The sequence below is a fragment of the Erinaceus europaeus genome, chromosome 14 (genome assembly GCF_950295315.1).
Source record: "Erinaceus europaeus chromosome 14, mEriEur2.1, whole genome shotgun sequence".
NCBI classification, from domain to species: Eukaryota; Metazoa; Chordata; class Mammalia; order Eulipotyphla; family Erinaceidae; genus Erinaceus; species Erinaceus europaeus.
The window spans coordinates 100,566,893-100,589,468 of record NC_080175.1 but is presented as its reverse complement, the minus strand read 5'-3'; the positions used below and the strand labels follow the sequence as shown (position 1 = coordinate 100,589,468).

Sequence of the window (22,576 nt, the reverse complement as noted above, 5' to 3'; positions counted from 1 at the left end):
GGGAGGGCTGGTGGCAGGTGACCCTCTGGGGAGGGCTGGTGGCAGGGTGACCTCTGGGGAGGGCTGGTGGCAGGTGACGTCTGAGGAGGGCTGGTGGCAGGTGACATCTGAGGAGGGCTGGTGGCAGGTGACCTATGGGGAGGGCTGATGGCAGGTGACCCTCTGGGGAGGGCTGGTGGCAGGTGACCCTCTGGGGAGGGCTGGTGGCAGGTGACCCTCTGGGGAGGGCTGGTGGCAGGTGACCTCTGGGGAGGGCTGGAGGCAGGGTGACCTCTGGGGAGGGCTGGTGGCAGGTGACCTCTGGGGAGGGCTGGTGGCAGGTGACCTCTGGGGAGGGCTGATGGCAGGTGACTTCTGAGGAGGGCTGGTGGCAGGTGACCTTGTGGGGAGGGCTGGTGGCAGGTGACCCTCTGGGGAGGGCTGGTGGCAGGTGACATCTGAGGAGGGCTGGTGGCAGGTGACCTCTGGGGAGGGCTGGTGGCAGGTGACCTTCTGGGGAGGGCTGGTGGCAGGTGACCCTCTGGGGAGGGCTGGTGGCAGGTGACGTCTGAGGAGGGCTGGTGGCAGGTGACCTCTGGGGAGGGCTGGTGGCAGGTGACCCTCTGGGGAGGGCTAGTGGCAGGTGACCTCTGGGGAGGGCTGGTGGCAGGTGACGTTGTGGGGAGGGCTGATGGCAGGTGACCTCTGGGGAGGGCTGATGGCAGGTGACGTCTGAGGAGGGCTGGTGGCAGGTGACCTCTGGGGAGGGCTGATGGCAGGTGACCCTCTGGGGAGGGCTGGTGGTAGGTGACCTCTGGGGAGGGCTGGTGGCAGGTGACCCTCTGGGGAGGGCTGGTGGCAGGGTGACCTCTGGGGAGGGCTGGTGGCAGGTGACGTCTGAGGAGGCCTGGTGGCAGGTGACCTTGTGGGGAGGGCTGGTGGCAGGTGACCCTCTGGGGAGGGCTGGTGGCAGGTGACATCTGAGGAGGGCTGGTGGCAGGTGACCTCTGGGGAGGGCTGGTGGCAGGTGACCTTCTGGGGAGGGCTGGTGGCAGGTGACCCTCTGGGGAGGGCTGGTGGCAGGTGACGTCTGAGGAGGGCTGGTGGCAGGTGACCTCTGGGGAGGGCTGGTGGCAGGTGACCTCTGGGGAGGGCTGGTGGCAGGTGACCTCTGGGGAGGGCTGGTGGCAGGTGACCTCTGGGGAGGGCTGGTGGCAGGTGACCTCTGGGGAGGGCTGATGGCAGGTGACGTCTGAGGAGGGCTGGTGGCAGGTGACCTCTGGGGAGGGCTGATGGCAGGTGACCCTCTGGGGAGGGCTGGTGGTAGGTGACCTCTGGGGAGGGCTGGTGGCAGGTGACCCTCTGGGGAGGGCTGGTGGCAGGGTGACCTCTGGGGAGGGCTGGTGGCAGGTGACGTCTGAGGAGGGCTGGTGGCAGGTGACATCTGAGGAGGGCTGGTGGCAGGTGACCTCTGGGGAGGGCTGATGGCAGGTGACCCTCTGGGGAGGGCTGGTGGCAGGTGACCCTCTGGGGAGGGCTGGTGGCAGGTGACCCTCTGGGGAGGGCTGGTGGCAGGTGACCTCTGGGGAGGGCTGGTGGCAGGGTGACCTCTGGGGAGGGCTGGTGGCAGGTGACCTCTGGGGAGGGCTGGTGGCAGGTGACCTCTGGGGAGGGCTGATGGCAGGTGATGTCTGAGGAGGGCTGGTGGCAGGTGACGTTGTGGGGAGGGCTGGTGGCAGGTGACCCTCTGGGGAGGGCTGGTGGCAGGTGACATCTGAGGAGGGCTGGTGGCAGGTGACCAATGGGGAGGGCTGGTGGCAGGTGACCCTCTGGGGAGGGCTGGTGGCATGTGACCCTCTGGGGAGGGCTGGTGGCAGGTGACCCTCTGGGGAGGGTTGGTGGCAGGTGACCTCTGGGGAGGGCTGGTGGCGGGTGACTTCTGGGGAGGGCTGGTGGTGGGTGACCTCTGGGGAGGGCTGGTGGCAGGTGACCTCTGGGGAGGGCTGATGGCAGGTGACCCTCTGGGGAGGGCTGGTGGCAGGTGACATCTGAGGAGGGCTGGTGGCAGGTGATCTTGTGGGGAGGGCTGGTGGCAGGTGACCCTCTGGGGAAGGCTGGTGGCAGGTGATGTCTGAGGAGGGCTGGTGGCAGGTGACCTCTGGGGAGGGCTGGTGGTAGGTGACCTCTGGGGAGGGCTGGTGGCAGGTGACCTCTAGGGAGGGCTGGTGGCAGGTGACCTCTGGGGAGGGCTGGTGGCAGGTGACCTCTGGGGAGGGCTGGTGGCAGGTGACCTCTGGGGAGGGCTGGTGGCAGGTGACGTCTGAGGAGGGCTGGTGGCAGGTGACCTCTGGGGAGGGCTGGTGGCGGGTGACCTCTGGGGAGGGCTGGTGGCAGGTGACCTCTGGGGAGGGCTGGTGGCAGGTGACGTCTGAGGAGGGCTGGTGGCAGGTGACCTCTCGGGAGGGCTGGTGGCAGGTGACCTTCTGGGAAGGGCTGGTGGCGGGTGACCTCTGGGGAGGGCTGATGGCAGGTGACCTTCTGGGAAGGGCTGGTGGCAGGTGACCTCTGGGGAGGGCTGGTGGCAGGTGACCTTTGGGGAGGGCTGGTGGCAGGTGACGTCTGAGGAGGGCTGGTGGCAGGTGACCTCTGGGGAGGGCTGGTGGCGGGTGACCTCTGGGGAGGGCTGGTGGCAGGTCACCTCTGGGGAGGGCTGGTGGCAGGTGACCCTGTGGGGAGGGCTGGTGGCAGGTGACCCTCTGGGGAGGGCTGGTGGTAGGTGACCTCTGGGGAGGGCTGGTGGCAGGTGACCTCTGGGGAGGGCTGGTGGCAGGTGACCCTGTGGGGAGGGCTTGTGGCAGGTGACCCTCTGGGGAGGGCTGGTGGTAGGTGACCTCTGGGGAGGGCTGGTGGTAGGTGACCTCTGGGGAGGGCTGGTGGCAGGTGACCTCTAGGGAGGGATGGTGGCAGGTGACCTCTGGGGAGGGCTGGTGGCAGGTGACCTCTGGGGAGGGCTGGTGGCAGGTGACCTCTGGGGAGGGCTGGTGGCAGGTGACGTCTGAGGAGGGCTGGTGGCAGGTGACCTCTGGGGAGGGCTGATGGCAGGTGACCTTCTGGGAAGGGCTGGTGGCAGGTGACCTCTGGGGAGGGCTGGTGGCAGGTGACCTCTGGGGAGGGCTGGTGGCAGGTGACCTTTGGGCAGGGCTGGTGGCAGGTGACGTCTGAGGAGGGCTGGTGGCAGGTGACCTCTGGGGAGGGCTGGTGGCGGGTGACCTCTGGGGAGGGCTGGTGGCAGGTCACCTCTGGGGAGGGCTGGTGGCAGGTGACCCTGTGGGGAGGGCTGGTGGCAGGTGACCCTCTGGGGAGGGCTGGTGGTAGGTGACCTCTGGGGAGGGCTGGTGGCAGGTGACCTCTGGGGAGGGCTAGTGGCAGGTGACCCTGTGGGGAGGGCTGGTGGCAGGTGACCCTCTGGGGAGGGCTGGTGGTAGGTGACCTCTGGGGAGGGCTGGTGGTAGGTGACCTCTGGGGAGGGCTGGTGGCAGGTGACCTCTAGGGAGGGCTGGTGGCAGGTGACCTCTGGGGAGGGCTGGTGGTAGGTGACCTCTGGGGAGGGCTGGTGGCAGGTGACCTCTGGGGAGGGCTGGTGGCAGGTGACGTCTGAGGAGGGCTGGTGGCTGGTGACCTCTGGGGAGGGCTGGTGGCAGGTGACCTTCTGGGAAGGGCTGGTGGCGGGTGACCTCTGGGGAGGGCTGATGGCAGGTGACCTTCTGGGAAGGGCTGGTGGCAGGTGACCTCTGGGGAGGGCTGGTGGCGGGTGACCTCTGGGGAGGGCTGGTGGCAGGTGACCTCTGGGGAGGGCTGGTGGCAGGTGACGTCTGAGGAGGGCTGATGGCAGGTGACCTCTGGGGAGGGCTGGTGGCGGGTGACCTCTGGGGAGGGCTGGTGGCAGGTCACCTCTGGGGAGGGCTGGTGGCAGGTGACCCTGTGGGGAGGGCTGGTGGCAGGTGACCCTCTGGGGAGGGCTGGTGGCAGGTGACATCTGAGGAGGGCTGGTGGCAGGTGACCTCTGGGGAGGGCTGGTGGTAGGTGACCTCTGGGGAGGGCTGGTGGCAGGTGACCTCTGGGGAGGGCTGGTGGCAGGTGACCTCTGGGGAGGGCTGGTGGCAGGTGACCTCTGGGGAGGGCTGGTGGCAGGTGACCTTGTGGGGAGGGCTGGTGGCAGGTGACCCTCTGGGGAGGGCTGGTGGCAGGTGACATCTGAGGAGGGCTGGTGGCAGGTGACCTCTGGGGAGGGCTGGTGACAGGTAACCCTCTGGGGAGGGCTGGTGGCAGGTGACCTCTGGGGAGGGCTGGTGGCAGGTGACCTCTGGGGAGGGCTGGTGGCGGGTGACCTCTGGGGAGGGCTGGTGGCGGGTGACCTCTGGGGAGGGCTGGTGGTGGGTGACCTCTGGGGAGGACTGGTGGCACGTGACCTCTGGGGAGGGCTGGTGGCAGGTGACCTTGTGGGGAGGGCTGGTGGCAGGTGACCCTTTGGGGAGGGCTGGTGGCAGGTGACGTCTGAGGAGGGCTCCTGGCAGGTGACCTCTGGGGAGGGCTGGTGGTAGGTGACCTCTGGGGAGGGCTGGTGGCAGGTGACCTCTGGGGAGGGCTGGTGGCAGGTGACCCTCTGGGGAGGGCTGGTGGCAGGGTGACCTCTGGGGAGGGCTGGTGGCAGGTGACGTCTGAGGAGGGCTGGTGGCAGGTGACATCTGAGGAGGGCTGGTGGCAGGTGACCTCTGGGGAGGGCTGATGGCAGGTGACCCTCTGGGGAGGGCTGGTGGCAGGTGACCTTCTGGGGAGGGCTGGTGGCAGGTGACCTCTGGGGAGGCCTGATGGCAGGTGACCCTCTGGGGAGGGCTGGTGGCAGGTGACCCTCTGGGGAGGGCTGGTGGCAGGTGACCCTCTGGGGAGGGCTGGTGGCAGGTGACCTCTGTGGAGGGCTGGTGGCAGGGTGACCTCTGGGGAGGGCTGGTGGCAGGTGACCTCTGGGGAGGGCTGGTGGCAGGTGACCTCTGGGGAGGGCTGATGGCAGGTGATGTCTGAGGAGGGCTGGTGGCAGGTGACCTTGTGGGGAGGGCTGGTGGCAGGTGACCCTCTGGGGAGGGCTGGTGGCAGGTGACATCTGAGGAGGGCTGGTGGCAGGTGACCTTTGGGGAGGGCTGGTGGCAGGTGACGTCTGAGGAGGGCTGGTGGCAGGTGACCTCTGGGGAGGGCTGGTGGCGGGTGACCTCTGGGGAGGGCTGTTGGTGGGTGACCTCTGGGGAGGGCTGGTGGCACGTGACCTCTGGGGAGGGCTGATGGCAGGTGACCCTCTGGGGAGGGCTGGTGGCAGGTGACATCTGAGGAGGGCTGGTGGCAGGTGACCTTGTGGGGAGGGCTGGTGGCAGGTGACCCTCTGGGGAAGGCTGGTGGCAGGTGATGTCTGAGGAGGGCTGGTGGCAGGTGACCTCTGGGGAGGGCTGGTGGTAGGTGACCTCTGGGGAGGGCTGGTGGCAGGTCACCTCTAGGGAGGGCTGGTGGCAGGTGACCTCTGGGGAGGGCTGGTGGCAGGTGACCTCTGGGGAGGGCTGGTGGCAGGTGACCTCTGGGGAGGGCTGGTGGCAGGTGACGTCTGAGGAGGGCTGGTGGCAGGTGACCTCTGGGGAGGGCTGGTGGCGGGTGACCTCTGGGGAGGGCTGGTGGCAGGTGACCTCTGGGGAGGGCTGGTGGCAGGTGACGTCTGAGGAGGGCTGGTGGCAGGTGACCTCTCGGGAGGGCTGGTGGCAGGTGACCTTCTGGGAAGGGCTGGTGGCGGGTGACCTCTGGGGAGGGCTGGTGGTGGGTGACCTCTGGGGAGGGCTGGTGGCGGGTGACCTCTGGGGAGGGCTGGTGGCAGGTGACCTCTGGGGAGGGCTGGTGGCAGGTGACCCTCTGGGGAGGGCTGGTGGCAGGTGACCTCTGGGGAGGGCTGGTGGCGGGTGACCTCTGGGGAGGGCTGGTGGCGGGTGACCTCTGGGGAGGGCTGGTGGTGGGTGACCTCTGGGGAGGGCTGGTGGCACGTGACCTCAGGGGAGGGCTGGTGGCAGGTGACCTTGTGGGGAGTGCTGGTGGCAGGTGACCTCTGGGGAGGGCTGGTGGCGGGTGACCTCTGGGGAGGGCTGGTGGCAGGTGACCTCTGGGGAGGGCTGGTGGCAGGTGACCTCTGGGGAGGGCTGGTGGCAGGTGACGTCTGAGGAGGGCTGGTGGCAGGTGACCTCTGGGGAGGGCTGGTGGCGGGTGACCTCTGGGGAGGGCTGGTGGCAGGTGACCTCTGGGGAGGGCTGGTGGCAGGTGACGTCTGAGGAGGGCTGGTGGCAGGTGACCTCTCGGGAGGGCTGGTGGCAGGTGACCTTCTGGGAAGGGCTGGTGGCGGGTGACCTCTGGGGAGGGCTGATGGCAGGTGACCTTCTGGGAAGGGCTGGTGGCAGGTGACCTCTGGGGAGGGCTGGTGGCAGGTGACCTTTGGGGAGGGCTGGTGGCAGGTGACGTCTGAGGAGGGCTGGTGGCAGGTGACCTCTGGGGAGGGCTGGTGGCGGGTGACCTCTGGGGAGGGCTGGTGGCAGGTCACCTCTGGGGAGGGCTGGTGGCAGGTGACCCTGTGGGGAGGGCTGGTGGCAGGTGACCCTCTGGGGAGGGCTGGTGGTAGGTGACCTCTGGGGAGGGCTGGTGGCAGGTGACCTCTGGGGAGGGCTGGTGGCAGGTGACCCTGTGGGGAGGGCTGGTGGCAGGTGACCCTCTGGGGAGGGCTGGTGGTAGGTGACCTCTGGGGAGGGCTGGTGGTAGGTGACCTCTGGGGAGGGCTGGTGGCAGGTGACCTCTAGGGAGGGCTGGTGGCAGGTGACCTCTGGGGAGGGCTGGTGGCAGGTGACCTCTGGGGAGGGCTGGTGGCAGGTGACCTCTGGGGAGGGCTGGTGGCAGGTGACGTCTGAGGAGGGCTGGTGGCAGGTGACCTCTGGGGAGGGCTGATGGCAGGTGACCGTCTGGGAAGGGCTGGTGGCAGGTGACCTCTGGGGAGGGCTGGTGGCAGGTGACCTCTGGGGAGGGCTGGTGGCAGGTGACCTTTGGGCAGGGCTGGTGGCAGGTGACGTCTGAGGAGGGCTGGTGGCAGGTGACCTCTGGGGAGGGCTGGTGGCGGGTGACCTCTGGGGAGGGCTGGTGGCAGGTCACCTCTGGGGAGGGCTGGTGGCAGGTGACCCTGTGGGGAGGGCTGGTGGCAGGTGACCCTCTGGGGAGGGCTGGTGGTAGGTGACCTCTGGGGAGGGCTGGTGGCAGGTGACCTCTGGGGAGGGCTAGTGGCAGGTGACCCTGTGGGGAGGGCTGGTGGCAGGTGACCCTCTGGGGAGGGCTGGTGGTAGGTGACCTCTGGGGAGGGCTGGTGGTAGGTGACCTCTGGGGAGGGCTGGTGGCAGGTGACCTCTAGGGAGGGCTGGTGGCAGGTGACCTCTGGGGAGGGCTGGTGGTAGGTGACCTCTGGGGAGGGCTGGTGGCAGGTGACCTCTGGGGAGGGCTGGTGGCAGGTGACGTCTGAGGAGGGCTGGTGGCTGGTGACCTCTGGGGAGGGCTGGTGGCAGGTGACCTTCTGGGAAGGGCTGGTGGCGGGTGACCTCTGGGGAGGGCTGATCGCAGGTGACCTTCTGGGAAGGGCTGGTGGCAGGTGACCTCTGGGGAGGGCTGGTGGCAGGTGACCTCTGGGGAGGGCTGGTGGCAGGTGACCTCTGGGGAGGGCTGGTGGCAGGTGACGTCTGAGGAGGGCTGATGGCAGGTGACCTCTGGGGAGGGCTGGTGGCGGGTGACCTCTGGGGAGGGCTGGTGGCAGGTCACCTCTGTGGAGGGCTGGTGGCAGGTGACCCTGTGGGGAGGGCTGGTGGCAGGTGACCCTCTGGGGAGGGCTGGTGGCAGGTGACATCTGAGGAGGGCTGGTGGCAGGTGACCTCTGGGGAGGGCTGGTGGTAGGTGACCTCTGGGGAGGGCTGGTGGCAGGTGACCTCTGGGGAGGGCTGGTGGCAGGTGACCTCTGGGGAGGGCTGGTGGCAGGTGACCTCTGGGGAGGGCTGGTGGCAGGTGACCTTGTGGGGAGGGCTGGTGGCAGGTGACCCTCTGGGGAGGGCTGGTGGCAGGTGACATCTGAGGAGGGCTGGTGGCAGGTGACCTCTGGGGAGGGCTGGTGACAGGTGACCCTCTGGGGAGGGCTGGTGGCAGGTGACCTCTGGGGAGGGCTGGTGGCAGGTGACCTCTGGGGAGGGCTGGTGGCGGGTGACCTCTGGGGAGGGCTGGTGGCGGGTGACCTCTGGGGAGGGCTGGTGGTGGGTGACCTCTGGGGAGGACTGGTGGCACGTGACCTCTGGGGAGGGCTGGTGGCAGGTGACCTTGTGGGGAGGGCTGGTGGCAGGTGACCCTTTGGGGAGGGCTGGTGGCAGGTGACGTCTGAGGAGGGCTCCTGGCAGGTGACCTCTGGGGAGGGCTGGTGGTAGGTGACCTCTGGGGAGGGCTGGTGGCAGGTGACCTCTGGGGAGGGCTGGTGGCAGGTGACCCTCTGGGGAGGGCTGGTGGCAGGGTGACCTCTGGGGAGGGCTGGTGGCAGGTGACGTCTGAGGAGGGCTGGTGGCAGGTGACATCTGAGGAGGGCTGGTGGCAGGTGACCTCTGGGGAGGGCTGATGGCAGGTGACCCTCTGGGGAGGGCTGGTGGCAGGTGACCTTCTGGGGAGGGCTGGTGGCAGGTGACCTCTGGGGAGGCCTGATGGCAGGTGACCCTCTGGGGAGGGCTGGTGGCAGGTGACCCTCTGGGGAGGGCTGGTGGCAGGTGACCCTCTGGGGAGGGCTGGTGGCAGGTGACCTCTGTGGAGGGCTGGTGGCAGGGTGACCTCTGGGGAGGGCTGGTGGCAGGTGACCTCTGGGGAGGGCTGGTGGCAGGTGACCTCTGGGGAGGGCTGATGGCAGGTGATGTCTGAGGAGGGCTGGTGGCAGGTGACCTTGTGGGGAGGGCTGGTGGCAGGTGACCATCTGGGGAGGGCTGGAGGCAGGTGACATCTGAGGAGGGCTGGTGGCAGGTGACCTTTGGGGAGGGCTGGTGGCAGGTGACGTCTGAGGAGGGCTGGTGGCAGGTGACCTCTGGGGAGGGCTGGTGGCGGGTGACCTCTGGGGAGGGCTGTTGGTGGGTGACCTCTGGGGAGGGCTGGTGGCACGTGACCTCTGGGGAGGGCTGATGGCAGGTGACCCTCTGGGGAGGGCTGGTGGCAGGTGACATCTGAGGAGGGCTGGTGGCAGGTGACCTTGTGGGGAGGGCTGGTGGCAGGTGACCCTCTGGGGAAGGCTGGTGGCAGGTGATGTCTGAGGAGGGCTGGTGGCAGGTGACCTCTGGGGAGGGCTGGTGGTAGGTGACCTCTGGGGAGGGCTGGTGGCAGGTCACCTCTAGGGAGGGCTGGTGGCAGGTGACCTCTGGGGAGGGCTGGTGGCAGGTGACCTCTGGGGAGGGCTGGTGGCAGGTGACCTCTGGGGAGGGCTGGTGGCAGGTGACGTCTGAGGAGGGCTGGTGGCAGGTGACCTCTGGGGAGGGCTGGTGGCGGGTGACCTCTGGGGAGGGCTGGTGGCAGGTGACCTCTGGGGAGGGCTGGTGGCAGGTGACGTCTGAGGAGGGCTGGTGGCAGGTGACCTCTCGGGAGGGCTGGTGGCAGGTGACCTTCTGGGAAGGGCTGGTGGCGGGTGACCTCTGGGGAGGGCTGGTGGTGGGTGACCTCTGGGGAGGGCTGGTGGCGGGTGACCTCTGGGGAGGGCTGGTGGCAGGTGACCTCTGGGGAGGGCTGGTGGCAGGTGACCCTCTGGGGAGGGCTGGTGGCAGGTGACCTCTGGGGAGGGCTGGTGGCGGGTGACCTCTGGGGAGGGCTGGTGGCGGGTGACCTCTGGGGAGGGCTGGTGGTGGGTGACCTCTGGGGAGGGCTGGTGGCACGTGACCTCAGGGGAGGGCTGGTGGCAGGTGACCTTGTGGGGAGTGCTGGTGGCAGGTGACCTCTGGGGAGGGCTGGTGGCGGGTGACCTCTGGGGAGGGCTGGTGGCAGGTGACCTCTGGGGAGGGCTGGTGGCAGGTGACCTCTGGGGAGGGCTGGTGGCAGGTGACGTCTGAGGAGGGCTGGTGGCAGGTGACCTCTGGGGAGGGCTGGTGGCGGGTGACCTCTGGGGAGGGCTGGTGGCAGGTGACCTCTGGGGAGGGCTGGTGGCAGGTGACGTCTGAGGAGGGCTGGTGGCAGGTGACCTCTCGGGAGGGCTGGTGGCAGGTGACCTTCTGGGAAGGGCTGGTGGCGGGTGACCTCTGGGGAGGGCTGATGGCAGGTGACCTTCTGGGAAGGGCTGGTGGCAGGTGACCTCTGGGGAGGGCTGTTGGCAGGTGACCTTTGGGGAGGGCTGGTGGCAGGTGACGTCTGAGGAGGGCTGGTGGCAGGTGACCTCTGGGGAGGGCTGGTGGCGGGTGACCTCTGGGGAGGGCTGGTGGCAGGTCACCTCTGGGGAGGGCTGGTGGCAGGTGACCCTGTGGGGAGGGCTGGTGGCAGGTGACCCTCTGGGGAGGGCTGGTGGTAGGTGACCTCTGGGGAGGGCTGGTGGCAGGTGACCTCTGGGGAGGGCTGGTGGCAGGTGACCCTGTGGGGAGGGCTGGTGGCAGGTGACCCTCTGGGGAGGGCTGGTGGTAGGTGACCTCTGGGGAGGGCTGGTGGTAGGTGACCTCTGGGGAGGGCTGGTGGCAGGTGACCTCTAGGGAGGGCTGGTGGCAGGTGACCTCTGGGGAGGGCTGGTGGCAGGTGACCTCTGGGGAGGGCTGGTGGCAGGTGACCTCTGGGGAGGGCTGGTGGCAGGTGACGTCTGAGGAGGGCTGGTGGCAGGTGACCTCTGGGGAGGGCTGATGGCAGGTGACCGTCTGGGAAGGGCTGGTGGCAGGTGACCTCTGGGGAGGGCTGGTGGCAGGTGACCTCTGGGGAGGGCTGGTGGCAGGTGACCTTTGGGCAGGGCTGGTGGCAGGTGACGTCTGAGGAGGGCTGGTGGCAGGTGACCTTTGGGGAGGGCTGGTGGCGGGTGACCTCTGGGGAGGGCTGGTGGCAGGTCACCTCTGGGGAGGGCTGGTGGCAGGTGACCCTGTGGGGAGGGCTGGTGGCAGGTGACCCTCTGGGGAGGGCTGGTGGTAGGTGACCTCTGGGGAGGGCTGGTGGCAGGTGACCTCTGGGGAGGGCTAGTGGCAGGTGACCCTGTGGGGAGGGCTGGTGGCAGGTGACCCTCTGGGGAGGGCTGGTGGTAGGTGACCTCTGGGGAGGGCTGGTGGTAGGTGACCTCTGGGGAGGGCTGGTGGCAGGTGACCTCTACGGAGGGCTGGTGGCAGGTGACCTCTGGGGAGGGCTGGTGGTAGGTGACCTCTGGGGAGGGCTGGTGGCAGGTGACCTCTGGGGAGGGCTGGTGGCAGGTGACGTCTGAGGAGGGCTGGTGGCTGGTGACCTCTGGGGAGGGCTGGTGGCAGGTGACCTTCTGGGAAGGGCTGGTGGCGGGTGACCTCTGGGGAGGGCTGATGGCAGGTGACCTTCTGGGAAGGGCTGGTGGCAGGTGACCTCTGGGGAGGGCTGGTGGCAGGTGACCTCTGGGGAGGGCTGGTGGCAGGTGACCTCTGGGGAGGGCTGGTGGCAGGTGACGTCTGAGGAGGGCTGATGGCAGGTGACCTCTGGGGAGGGCTGGTGGCGGGTGACCTCTGGGGAGGGCTGGTGGCAGGTCACCTCTGGGGAGGGCTGGTGGCAGGTGACCCTGTGGGGAGGGCTGGTGGCAGGTGACCCTCTGGGGAGGGCTGGTGGCAGGTGACATCTGAGGAGGGCTGGTGGCAGGTGACCTCTGGGGAGGGCTGATGGCAGGTGATGTCTGAGGAGGGCTGGTGGCAGGTGACCTCTGGGGAGGGCTGGTGGCAGGTGACCTCTGGGGAGGGCTGGTGGCAGGTGACCTCTGGGGAGGGCTGGTGGCAGGTGACCTTGTGGGGAGGGCTGGTGGCAGGTGACCCTCTGGGGAGGGCTGGTGGCAGGTGACATCTGAGGAGGGCTGGTGGCAGGTGACCTCTGGGGAGGGCTGGTGACAGGTGACCCTCTGGGGAGGGCTGGTGGCAGGTGACCTCTGGGGAGGGCTGGTGGCAGGTGACCTCTGGGGAGGGCTGGTGGCGGGTGACCTCTGGGGAGGGCTGGTGGCGGGTGACCTCTGGGGAGGGCTGGTGGCAGGGTGACCTCTGGGGAGGGCTGGTGGCAGGTGACCTCTGGGGAGGGCTGGTGGCAGGTGACCTCTGGGGAGGGCTGATGGCAGGTGATGTCTGAGGAGGGCTGGTGGCAGGTGACCTTGTGGGGAGGGCTGGTGGCAGGTGACCCTCTGGGGAGGGCTGGTGGCAGGTGACATCTGAGGAGGGCTGGTGGCAGGTGACCTTTGGGGAGGGCTGGTGGCAGGTGACGTCTGAGGAGGGCTGGTGGCAGGTGACCTCTGGGGAGGGCTGGTGGCGGGTGACCTCTGGGGAGGGCTGTTGGTGGGTGACCTCTGGGGAGGGCTGGTGGCACGTGACCTCTGGGGAGGGCTGATGGCAGGTGACCCTCTGGGGAGGGCTGGTGGCAGGTGACATCTGAGGAGGGCTGGTGGCAGGTGACCTTGTGGGGAGGGCTGGTGGCAGGTGACCCTCTGGGGAAGGCTGGTGGCAGGTGATGTCTGAGGAGGGCTGGTGGCAGGTGACCTCTGGGGAGGGCTGGTGGTAGGTGACCTCTGGGGAGGGCTGGTGGCAGGTGACCTCTAGGGAGGGCTGGTGGCAGGTGACCTCTGGGGAGGGCTGGTGGCAGGTGACCTCTGGGGAGGGCTGGTGGCAGGTGACGTCTGAGGAGGGCTGGTGGCAGGTGACCTCTGGGGAGGGCTGGTGGCGGGTGACCTCTGGGGAGGGCTGGTGGCAGGTGACCTCTGGGGAGGGCTGGTGGCAGGTGACGTCTGAGGAGGGCTGGTGGCAGGTGACCTCTGGGGAGGGCTGGTGGCAGGTGACCTTCTGGGAAGGGCTGGTGGCGGGTGACCTCTGGGGAGGGCTGGTGGTGGGTGACCTCTGGGGAGGGCTGGTGGCGGGTGACCTCTGGGGAGGGCTGGTGGCAGGTGACCTCTGGGGAGGGCTGGTGGCAGGTGACCCTCTGGGGAGGGCTGGTGGCAGGTGACCTCTGGGGAGGGCTGGTGGCGGGTGACCTCTGGGCAGGGCTGGTGGCGGGTGACCTCTGGGGAGGGCTGGTGGTGGGTGACCTCTGGGGAGGGCTGGTGGCACGTGACCTCTGGGGAGGGCTGGTGGCAGGTGACCTTGTGGGGAGTGCTGGTGGCAGGTGACCTCTGGGGAGGGCTCATGGCAGGTGACCTTCTGGGAAGGGCTGGTGGCAGGTGACCTCTTGGTAGGGCTGGTGGCAGGTGACCTCTGGGGAGGGCTGGTGGCAGGTGACCTCTGGGGAGGGCTGGTGGCAGGTGACGTCTGAGGAGGGCTGGTGGCAGGTGACCTTGTGGGGAGGGCTGGTGGCAGGTGACCCTCTGGGGAGGGCTGGTGGCAGGTGACATCTGAGGAGGGCTGGTGGCAGGTGACCTTTGGGGAGGGCTGGTGGCAGGTGACGTCTGAGGAGGGCTGGTGGCAGGTGACCTCTGGGGAGGGCTGGTGGCGGGTGACCTCTGGGGAGGGCTGTTGGTGGGTGACCTCTGGGGAGGGCTGGTGGCACGTGACCTCTGGGGAGGGCTGATGGCAGGTGACCCTCTGGGGAGGGCTGGTGGCAGGTGACATCTGAGGAGGGCTGGTGGCAGGTGACCTTGTGGGGAGGGCTGGTGGCAGGTGACCCTCTGGGGAAGGCTGGTGGCAGGTGATGTCTGAGGAGGGCTGGTGGCAGGTGACCTCTGGGGAGGGCTGGTGGTAGGTGACCTCTGGGGAGGGCTGGTGGCAGGTCACCTCTAGGGAGGGCTGGTGGCAGGTGACCTCTGGGGAGGGCTGGTGGCAGGTGACCTCTGGGGAGGGCTGGTGGCAGGTGACCTCTGGGGAGGGCTGGTGGCAGGTGACGTCTGAGGAGGGCTGGTGGCAGGTGACCTCTGGGGAGGGCTGGTGGCGGGTGACCTCTGGGGAGGGCTGGTGGCAGGTGACCTCTGGGGAGGGCTGGTGGCAGGTGACGTCTGAGGAGGGCTGGTGGCAGGTGACCTCTCGGGAGGGCTGGTGGCAGGTGACCTTCTGGGAAGGGCTGGTGGCGGGTGACCTCTGGGGAGGGCTGGTGGTGGGTGACCTCTGGGGAGGGCTGGTGGCGGGTGACCTCTGGGGAGGGCTGGTGGCAGGTGACCTCTGGGGAGGGCTGGTGGCAGGTGACCCTCTGGGGAGGGCTGGTGGCAGGTGACCTCTGGGGAGGGCTGGTGGCGGGTGACCTCTGGGGAGGGCTGGTGGCGGGTGACCTCTGGGGAGGGCTGGTGGTGGGTGACCTCTGGGGAGGGCTGGTGGCACGTGACCTCTGGGGAGGGCTGGTGGCAGGTGACCTTGTGGGGAGTGCTGGTGGCAGGTGACCTCTGGGGAGGGCTGGTGGCGGGTGACCTCTGGGGAGGGCTGGTGGCAGGTGACCTCTGGGGAGGGCTGGTGGCAGGTGACCTCTGGGGAGGGCTGGTGGCAGGTGACGTCTGAGGAGGGCTGGTGGCAGGTGACCTCTGGGGAGGGCTGGTGGCGGGTGACCTCTGGGGAGGGCTGGTGGCAGGTGACCTCTGGGGAGGGCTGGTGGCAGGTGACGTCTGAGGAGGGCTGGTGGCAGGTGACCTCTCGGGAGGGCTGGTGGCAGGTGACCTTCTGGGAAGGGCTGGTGGCGGGTGACCTCTGGGGAGGGCTGATGGCAGGTGACCTTCTGGGAAGGGCTGGTGGCAGGTGACCTCTGGGGAGGGCTGGTGGCAGGTGACCTTTGGGGAGGGCTGGTGGCAGGTGACGTCTGAGGAGGGCTGGTGGCAGGTGACCTCTGGGGAGGGCTGGTGGCGGGTGACCTCTGGGGAGGGCTGGTGGCAGGTCACCTCTGGGGAGGGCTGGTGGCAGGTGACCCTGTGGGGAGGGCTGGTGGCAGGTGACCCTCTGGGGAGGGCTGGTGGTAGGTGACCTCTGGGGAGGGCTGGTGGCAGGTGACCTCTGGGGAGGGCTGGTGGCAGGTGACCCTGTGGGGAGGGCTGGTGGCAGGTGACCCTCTGGGGAGGGCTGGTGGTAGGTGACCTCTGGGGAGGGCTGGTGGTAGGTGACCTCTGGGGAGGGCTGGTGGCAGGTGACCTCTAGGGAGGGCTGGTGGCAGGTGACCTCTGGGGAGGGCTGGTGGCAGGTGACCTCTGGGGAGGGCTGGTGGCAGGTGACCTCTGGGGAGGGCTGGTGGCAGGTGACGTCTGAGGAGGGCTGGTGGCAGGTGACCTCTGGGGAGGGCTGATGGCAGGTGACCGTCTGGGAAGGGCTGGTGGCAGGTGACCTCTGGGGAGGGCTGGTGGCAGGTGACCTCTGGGGAGGGCTGGTGGCAGGTGACCTTTGGGCAGGGCTGGTGGCAGGTGACGTCTGAGGAGGGCTGGTGGCAGGTGACCTCTGGGGAGGGCTGGTGGCGGGTGACCTCTGGGGAGGGCTGGTGGCAGGTCACCTCTGGGGAGGGCTGGTGGCAGGTGACCCTGTGGGGAGGGCTGGTGGCAGGTGACCCTCTGGGGAGGGCTGGTGGTAGGTGACCTCTGGGGAGGGCTGGTGGCAGGTGACCTCTGGGGAGGGCTAGTGGCAGGTGACCCTGTGGGGAGGGCTGGTGGCAGGTGACCCTCTGGGGAGGGCTGGTGGTAGGTGACCTCTGGGGAGGGCTGGTGGTAGGTGACCTCTGGGGAGGGCTGGTGGCAGGTGACCTCTACGGAGGGCTGGTGGCAGGTGACCTCTGGGGAGGGCTGGTGGTAGGTGACCTCTGGGGAGGGCTGGTGGCAGGTGACCTCTGGGGAGGGCTGGTGGCAGGTGACGTCTGAGGAGGGCTGGTGGCTGGTGACCTCTGGGGAGGGCTGGTGGCAGGTGACCTTCTGGGAAGGGCTGGTGGCGGGTGACCTCTGGGGAGGGCTGATGGCAGGTGACCTTCTGGGAAGGGCTGGTGGCAGGTGACCTCTGGGGAGGGCTGGTGGCAGGTGACCTCTGGGGAGGGCTGGTGGCAGGTGACCTCTGGGGAGGGCTGGTGGCAGGTGACGTCTGAGGAGGGCTGATGGCAGGTGACCTCTGGGGAGGGCTGGTGGCGGGTGACCTCTGGGGAGGGCTGGTGGCAGGTCACCTCTGGGGAGGGCTGGTGGCAGGTGACCCTGTGGGGAGGGCTGGTGGCAGGTGACCCTCTGGGGAGGGCTGGTGGCAGGTGACATCTGAGGAGGGCTGGTGGCAGGTGACCTCTGGGGAGGGCTGATGGCAGGTGATGTCTGAGGAGGGCTGGTGGCAGGTGACCTCTGGGGAGGGCTGGTGGCAGGTGACCTCTGGGGAGGGCTGGTGGCAGGTGACCTCTGGGGAGGGCTGGTGGCAGGTGACCTTGTGGGGAGGGCTGGTGGCAGGTGACCCTCTGGGGAGGGCTGGTGGCAGGTGACATCTGAGGAGGGCTGGTGGCAGGTGACCTCTGGGGAGGGCTGGTGACAGGTGACCCTCTGGGGAGGGCTGGTGGCAGGTGACCTCTGGGGAGGGCTGGTGGCAGGTGACCTCTGGGGAGGGCTGGTGGCGGGTGACCTCTGGGGAGGGCTGGTGGCGGGTGACCTCTGGGGAGGGCTGGTGGCAGGGTGACCTCTGGGGAGGGCTGGTGGCAGGTGACCTCTGGGGAGGGCTGGTGGCAGGTGACCTCTGGGGAGGGCTGATGGCAGGTGATGTCTGAGGAGGGCTGGTGGCAGGTGACCTTGTGGGGAGGGCTGGTGGCAGGTGACCCTCTGGGGAGGGCTGGTGGCAGGTGACATCTGAGGAGGGCTGGTGGCAGGTGACCTTTGGGGAGGGCTGGTGGCAGGTGACGTCTGAGGAGGGCTGGTGGCAGGTGACCTCTGGGGAGGGCTGGTGGCGGGTGACCTCTGGGGAGGGCTGTTGGTGGGTGACCTCTGGGGAGGGCTGGTGGCACGTGACCTCTGGGGAGGGCTGATGGCAGGTGACCCTCTGGGGAGGGCTGGTGGCAGGTGACATCTGAGGAGGGCTGGTGGCAGGTGACCTTGTGGGGAGGGCTGGTGGCAGGTGACCCTCTGGGGAAGGCTGGTGGCAGGTGATGTCTGAGGAGGGCTGGTGGCAGGTGACCTCTGGGGAGGGCTGGTGGTAGGTGACCTCTGGGGAGGGCTGGTGGCAGGTGACCTCTAGGGAGGGCTGGTGGCAGGTGACCTCTGGGGAGGGCTGGTGGCAGGTGACCTCTGGGGAGGGCTGGTGGCAGGTGACGTCTGAGGAGGGCTGGTGGCAGGTGACCTCTGGGGAGGGCTGGTGGCGGGTGACCTCTGGGGAGGGCTGGTGGCAGGTGACCTCTGGGGAGGGCTGGTGGCAGGTGACGTCTGAGGAGGGCTGGTGGCAGGTGACCTCTCGGGAGGGCTGGTGGCAGGTGACCTTCTGGGAAGGGCTGGTGGCGGGTGACCTCTGGGGAGGGCTGGTGGTGGGTGACCTCTGGGGAGGGCTGGTGGCGGGTGACCTCTGGGGAGGGCTGGTGGCAGGTGACCTCTGGGGAGGGCTGGTGGCAGGTGACCCTCTGGGGAGGGCTGGTGGCAGGTGACCTCTGGGGAGGGCTGGTGGCGGGTGACCTCTGGGCAGGGCTGGTGGCGGGTGACCTCTGGGGAGGGCTGGTGGTGGGTGACCTCTGGGGAGGGCTGGTGGCACGTGACCTCTGGGGAGGGCTGGTGGCAGGTGACCTTGTGGGGAGTGCTGGTGGCAGGTGACCTCTGGGGAGGGCTCATGGCAGGTGACCTTCTGGGAAGGGCTGGTGGCAGGTGACCTCTTGGTAGGGCTGGTGGCAGGTGACCTCTGGGGAGGGCTGGTGGCAGGTGACCTCTGGGGAGGGCTGGTGGCAGGTGACGTCTGAGGAGGGCTGGTGGCAGGTGACCTCTGGGGAGGGCTGGTGGCGGGTGACCTCTGGGGAGGGTTGGTGGCAGGTGACCTCTGGGGAGGGCTGGTGGCAGGTGACCTTCTGGGAAGGGCTGGTGGCAGGTGACCTTGTGGGGAGGGCTGGTGGCGGGTGACCTTGTGGGGAGGGCTGGTGGCGGGTGACCCCCAGCTTGCTGCTCTGAGTCTCCCTCTCCTTCCAGAACCGCTACCTACATGGATACAACCCTTTTGACCACGGCTGTGCCAGCAACTGGTACCTAACAGTCTGTGCGCCACTGGGACCAAAGTGAGTGGGCAGACCGAGGCCCTCGTGGGGGCCTGTGTGCTGGTGCGGGGCCGGGGCTGAGCTGGCGCCTCCCCTGACTCTCAGCACAGGCCAGACTGCTGCGCTCACTGCTACTGGGGATGTGTCCAGGGCTGTCGGAACCTCCCTGTCCTCCCTCTTTGGGCCCTTGGCCCTGACGAAATGGGGTGGGGGGTACAGATGGTGGCGCACCTGATTGATCGCCCAAGTGACAGTGCACAAGGACCCGGGTTCAAGCCCCTGGTCCCCATCTGCAGGGGGGAAGCTTCACGAGTGGGGAAACAGGGCTGCAGGGGTCTCGCTCCCCTCTAGCTCCCCCTCCCCTCTCAATTCCTGTCTCTGTCTGATGATAAATAAAATCAAAGCGTTAAGAGAAACAACGGGCTTCAGGGGCACAGCAGTCTGCAGGTCCCTGGGACCCAGCCCCAGGCTGTGTGCTGTCCGGCTGAGGCGTAGACCAGGAGGCCGCTGAGAGCGTCCATGTCTCTGCAGGTACATGGCCGAAGCGCTGTGGCTGCAGAGAGTGGTGAAGCCGGACTGGGTGCCCGTGCAGAACCCGCCTCTCACTGTCTGTCCCTCCGTGCCTGGCCGCCCAATGCCCCCTGGTCCAGAGTCAGACCCCCTCCCACAACCTCTGGGTCTCTTCCAGCCAGGAAAGGGTCCCCCAGGGAGTGGCGAGGCGGCGGCGCTCCAGGAGGTGAGGAAAGAGAGAGAGGTGGGGCTGGCGGGTGGTCTGGCTGGCGGACGTCTAGTTAAGGGCACATACTACCGTGCAAAGGACCAGGGTTGGAGCCCCCGGTCCCCACCTACAGGAGGGAGGCTTCATGAGCTGTGAAGCAGCCTGCATTCTCTCTCTTAACATTTGTTATTTAAATTTTTTGTCTATTTATTAATTGGATAGAGACAGGAATTGAGAGGGGAGGGGGAGACAGAGAGACACCCGCAGCCCTGCTTCTCCACTTGTGAAGCTTCCCCCTGCAGGTGGGGACCAGGGGCTTGAACCCGGGTCCTTGTGCACTGTAATGTGTGTGCTACCCAGGTGTGCCACCTCCTGGCCCCCTGAAGGTGGCTCTCTCTCCTTTTCTGTGTCCCTCCCCCTCTCAATTTCTCTCTGTCCTGTCAGAGAGAGAGAGAGGGAGAGGGAGAGTAAGAGGGAGAGAGAGAGAGAGAGAGAGAGAGAGGTAGAGAGAGAATGGGTGTGCTGCCGGCTTTTAGAGCTGGGTGGGCGGAGGGACCTTGCTGGCCTGGGATTGTTGGCAGTGAAGCCCAGCTCTGCAGATTCTGCCAGGAGGCGGGCAGGACGTGGCCGGGAGCCAGCCCCTGACTTTGCTGCAGTGACAGGGCTCCAGGGCCGGGGTCCCAGCGTGCAGGAAGGGGGTCTTACTCAGGGCAGTGTCTGCCTGGTAGGTATCTGAAACGCAAGTAGGTAGCGCCAGCAACGGATGCAGGGCCACTGGGTGCCAGGCCTTGCCCCAGGCTCTCCCGGGAAGCTCTGTAGGGAGCAGAGGGTGGGCCCGACCCCTGGGTGGCGCAGCGAGGCTGAGGAGATCCCACCCCCCACGTTTGTAGCTGTTCCCCAGCCCGGTGCCGCCCCCGCTGCAGGAGCCTTCCAGACGGGTCTCGCTCTCCGGCTCGCCCCTGCGCATCCCAAGGTGCCAGGAGCCCCTGCACCTGAGCCTCAGCTCCTGAGCCCGCCTGGAGGCGCCCTGCCTGCAGTCTGCTCCCTGGCGGAGCCAGCAGCGCCTCCCACAGGACAGCCTGGCCATTAAACACTGCGTGCCCTGCCGCGGGTCCTGCGTCCGTCCGTCCCGTCCTGTCCCAGGTGAAGGTGTGCGCCCTGCCGAGACGCTGGACAGAGACCCCGGGGTGGTGGGGAGCCGAGGCCTGGCACTGGCACTGGCCCCTTGGGCGACATGTTCAACAATTTTCTCGCCCTTCAAATCCAGTCACAGGGGCCGGGAGGTGGCCGGCCAGAGCCAGATGGGGTGCACGGTACCATGTGAAGACTCGGGTTCGAGGCCCCTGGCACCCGTGGAGCCCCTGCGTGGGGAAACCGCACTGAGCACTGAGCACTGAGCAGTGTGTGGTGTCTCCTCTCCATCTCCTCCCTCTCTGTTTCTGTCCTGTAATAAAAAACAGAAAGAAAGAAAGAATGGGAGAAAGGGAGGGAGGGAGGGAGGGAGGGAAGGGAGGGAGGAAGGAGGGAGGGAGGGAGGAAGGGAGGGAGGGAGGAAGGGAGGGCGGAGGGAGGGAAGAAGCCTGCAGGAAGTGGTGAGATCCTGCAGCATGTGCCCCAGCAGAAAGCCTAAAGGCAACAATAACAAATAATAGTAAACAGGCATGAATGCGCAGGGTAGCCGGGGCCTCCTTGGGTAGAGCACATGTGCTGCCGAGTTTGAGGACCTGGGTTCGAGTCCCTAGTCCGCGTCTGCAGGGAGACAATCCACAGAGCAGTGGGCAGGGCTACAGGGGTCTCTCCTCTCTCCCTCGATCGCTGTTTCTCTGCCTTCCTTTTATAAAAATGGGGGTATTTATCTATCTATCTATCTATCTATCTATCTATCTATCTATCTATCTATCTATCTTAATGAGCGAGAGAGAGACAGAGAGAGAGTGAGAGAAAGACAGGCCCCAGGCCCTGCTCAGCTCTGGCTGACGGTGGAGCTGGGGATTGAACCTGGGACCTCAGAGCCTCACGTGGGAGTCTTTTTGCATTATTCTCTCTCAGAATCAATATAGTGAGTTATTTATTATTGGACAGAGGCAGAGAGGAACAGAGGGGGACGAGGAGACAGAGGGAGAGAGACAGAGAGACCCCTGCAGCCCTGCTTCACTCATGAAGCTCTCCGCCTGCAGGTGGGGACGGGGGCTTGAACCCGGGTCCCGAGTACTGTCATGTGTGCGCTCAACCGGGTGCGCCACCGCCTGGCCCCTGCGTCACCATTATTCTGTCCTCCCAACACATCTCTCTGTTTTCACCTCTACAAGAAAAGAAAACAAATGAATGAAAAAAGAAGGGAAGAAAGACCACTGGGAGGATTGGAGGGACGTGCTCACCGAGCCCAGCACTAGCCTGGTGGGAGCGGGGGGTGGACAGCTGATAGGTACCAGGCTGATAGGCAGGCAGGTGGACAGACAGACAGACAGACAGACAGGCGCATGACAGAGAGAGGACAGGCAGATGGAGGTGTAGATAGAGATAGAGGGATAGGTAGATGGACGGACGGAATGGGCTACTATGAGAACCGCTGGTCACCAGCTCAGGCCACCTTCCTGAGACCAGACCCAAGGCCACTGGGTCAGACGGCCGACGCCACTCTGGCCAGCAGGGGGCGCCGGCGGACTGTGCATTCTCTCTCTCTCCCTCTCCCTCTCCCTCTCCCTCTCTGCCTCTATCCCTCTCTCCCTCTCCCTCATTCTCTCCCTCTCTCCCTCTGACCCTCTCCCTCTCTCTCTTCCCCTCTCTCTCCTCTCTCTCTCCCGCTTTCTCCCTCTCCTTTACCTCCCTCTCCACATCTTTCTCTCCTTTCTTCTCTCGTCCCTTCCTTCCCTCTCTCTCTCTCTTTCTCTCCCTTCACCAGCATCCCACCTCCCTCACCCTCTTCACACTTTCCCTCACTCCTGACTGAGGTCTGACAGAGGGGCTATGTGACCGTGTGCTGGGGGCTCACTCCTGACTGAGGGTCTGACAGAGGGGCTGTGTGCCCGTGTGCTGGGGGCTCACTCCTGACTGAGGGTCTGACAGAGGGGCTGTGTGCCCGTGTGCTGGGGGCTCACTCCTGACTGAGGGTCTGACAGAGGGGCTGTGTGCCCGTGTGCTGGGGGCTCACTCCTCACTGAGGGCCTGACAGAGGGGCTGTGTGCCCGTGTGCTGGGGACTCACTCCTGACTGAGGGTCTGACAGAGGGGCTGTGTGCCCGTGTGCTGGGGGCTCACTCCTGACTGAGGGTCTGACAGAGGGGCTGTGTGCCCGTGTGCTGGGGGCTCACTCCTGACTGAGTGTCTGACAGAGGGGCTGTGTGCCCGTGTGCTGGGGGCTCACTCCTGACTGAGTGTCTGACAGAGGGGCTGTGTGCCCGTGTGCTGGGGGCTCACTCCTGACTGAGGGTCTGGCAGAGGGGCTGTGTGCCCGTGTGCTGGGGGCTCACTCCTGACTGAGGGTCTGACAGAGGGGCTG

The 22,576-nt window shown here is 67.3% G+C and overlaps 1 protein-coding gene across 1 annotated transcript in view; it reads left to right on the top strand.

Annotated features, from left to right (window-relative positions):
* Nucleotides 1-20,185, top strand: part of ZDHHC19 (zinc finger DHHC-type palmitoyltransferase 19) — a 31,381-nt gene extending 11,196 nt beyond the window's left edge. The window contains exons 4-6 of the mRNA XM_060171014.1: nucleotides 18,296-18,381; nucleotides 18,892-19,096; nucleotides 19,969-20,185. Of these exons, the coding sequence (XP_060026997.1) occupies nucleotides 18,296-18,381; nucleotides 18,892-19,096; nucleotides 19,969-20,088 (411 nt within the window). The 3' untranslated portion in view covers nucleotides 20,089-20,185. The remainder of the gene's footprint in view (nucleotides 1-18,295; nucleotides 18,382-18,891; nucleotides 19,097-19,968) is intronic.
* The last annotated feature ends 2,391 nt before the right edge of the window (nucleotides 20,186-22,576 follow it).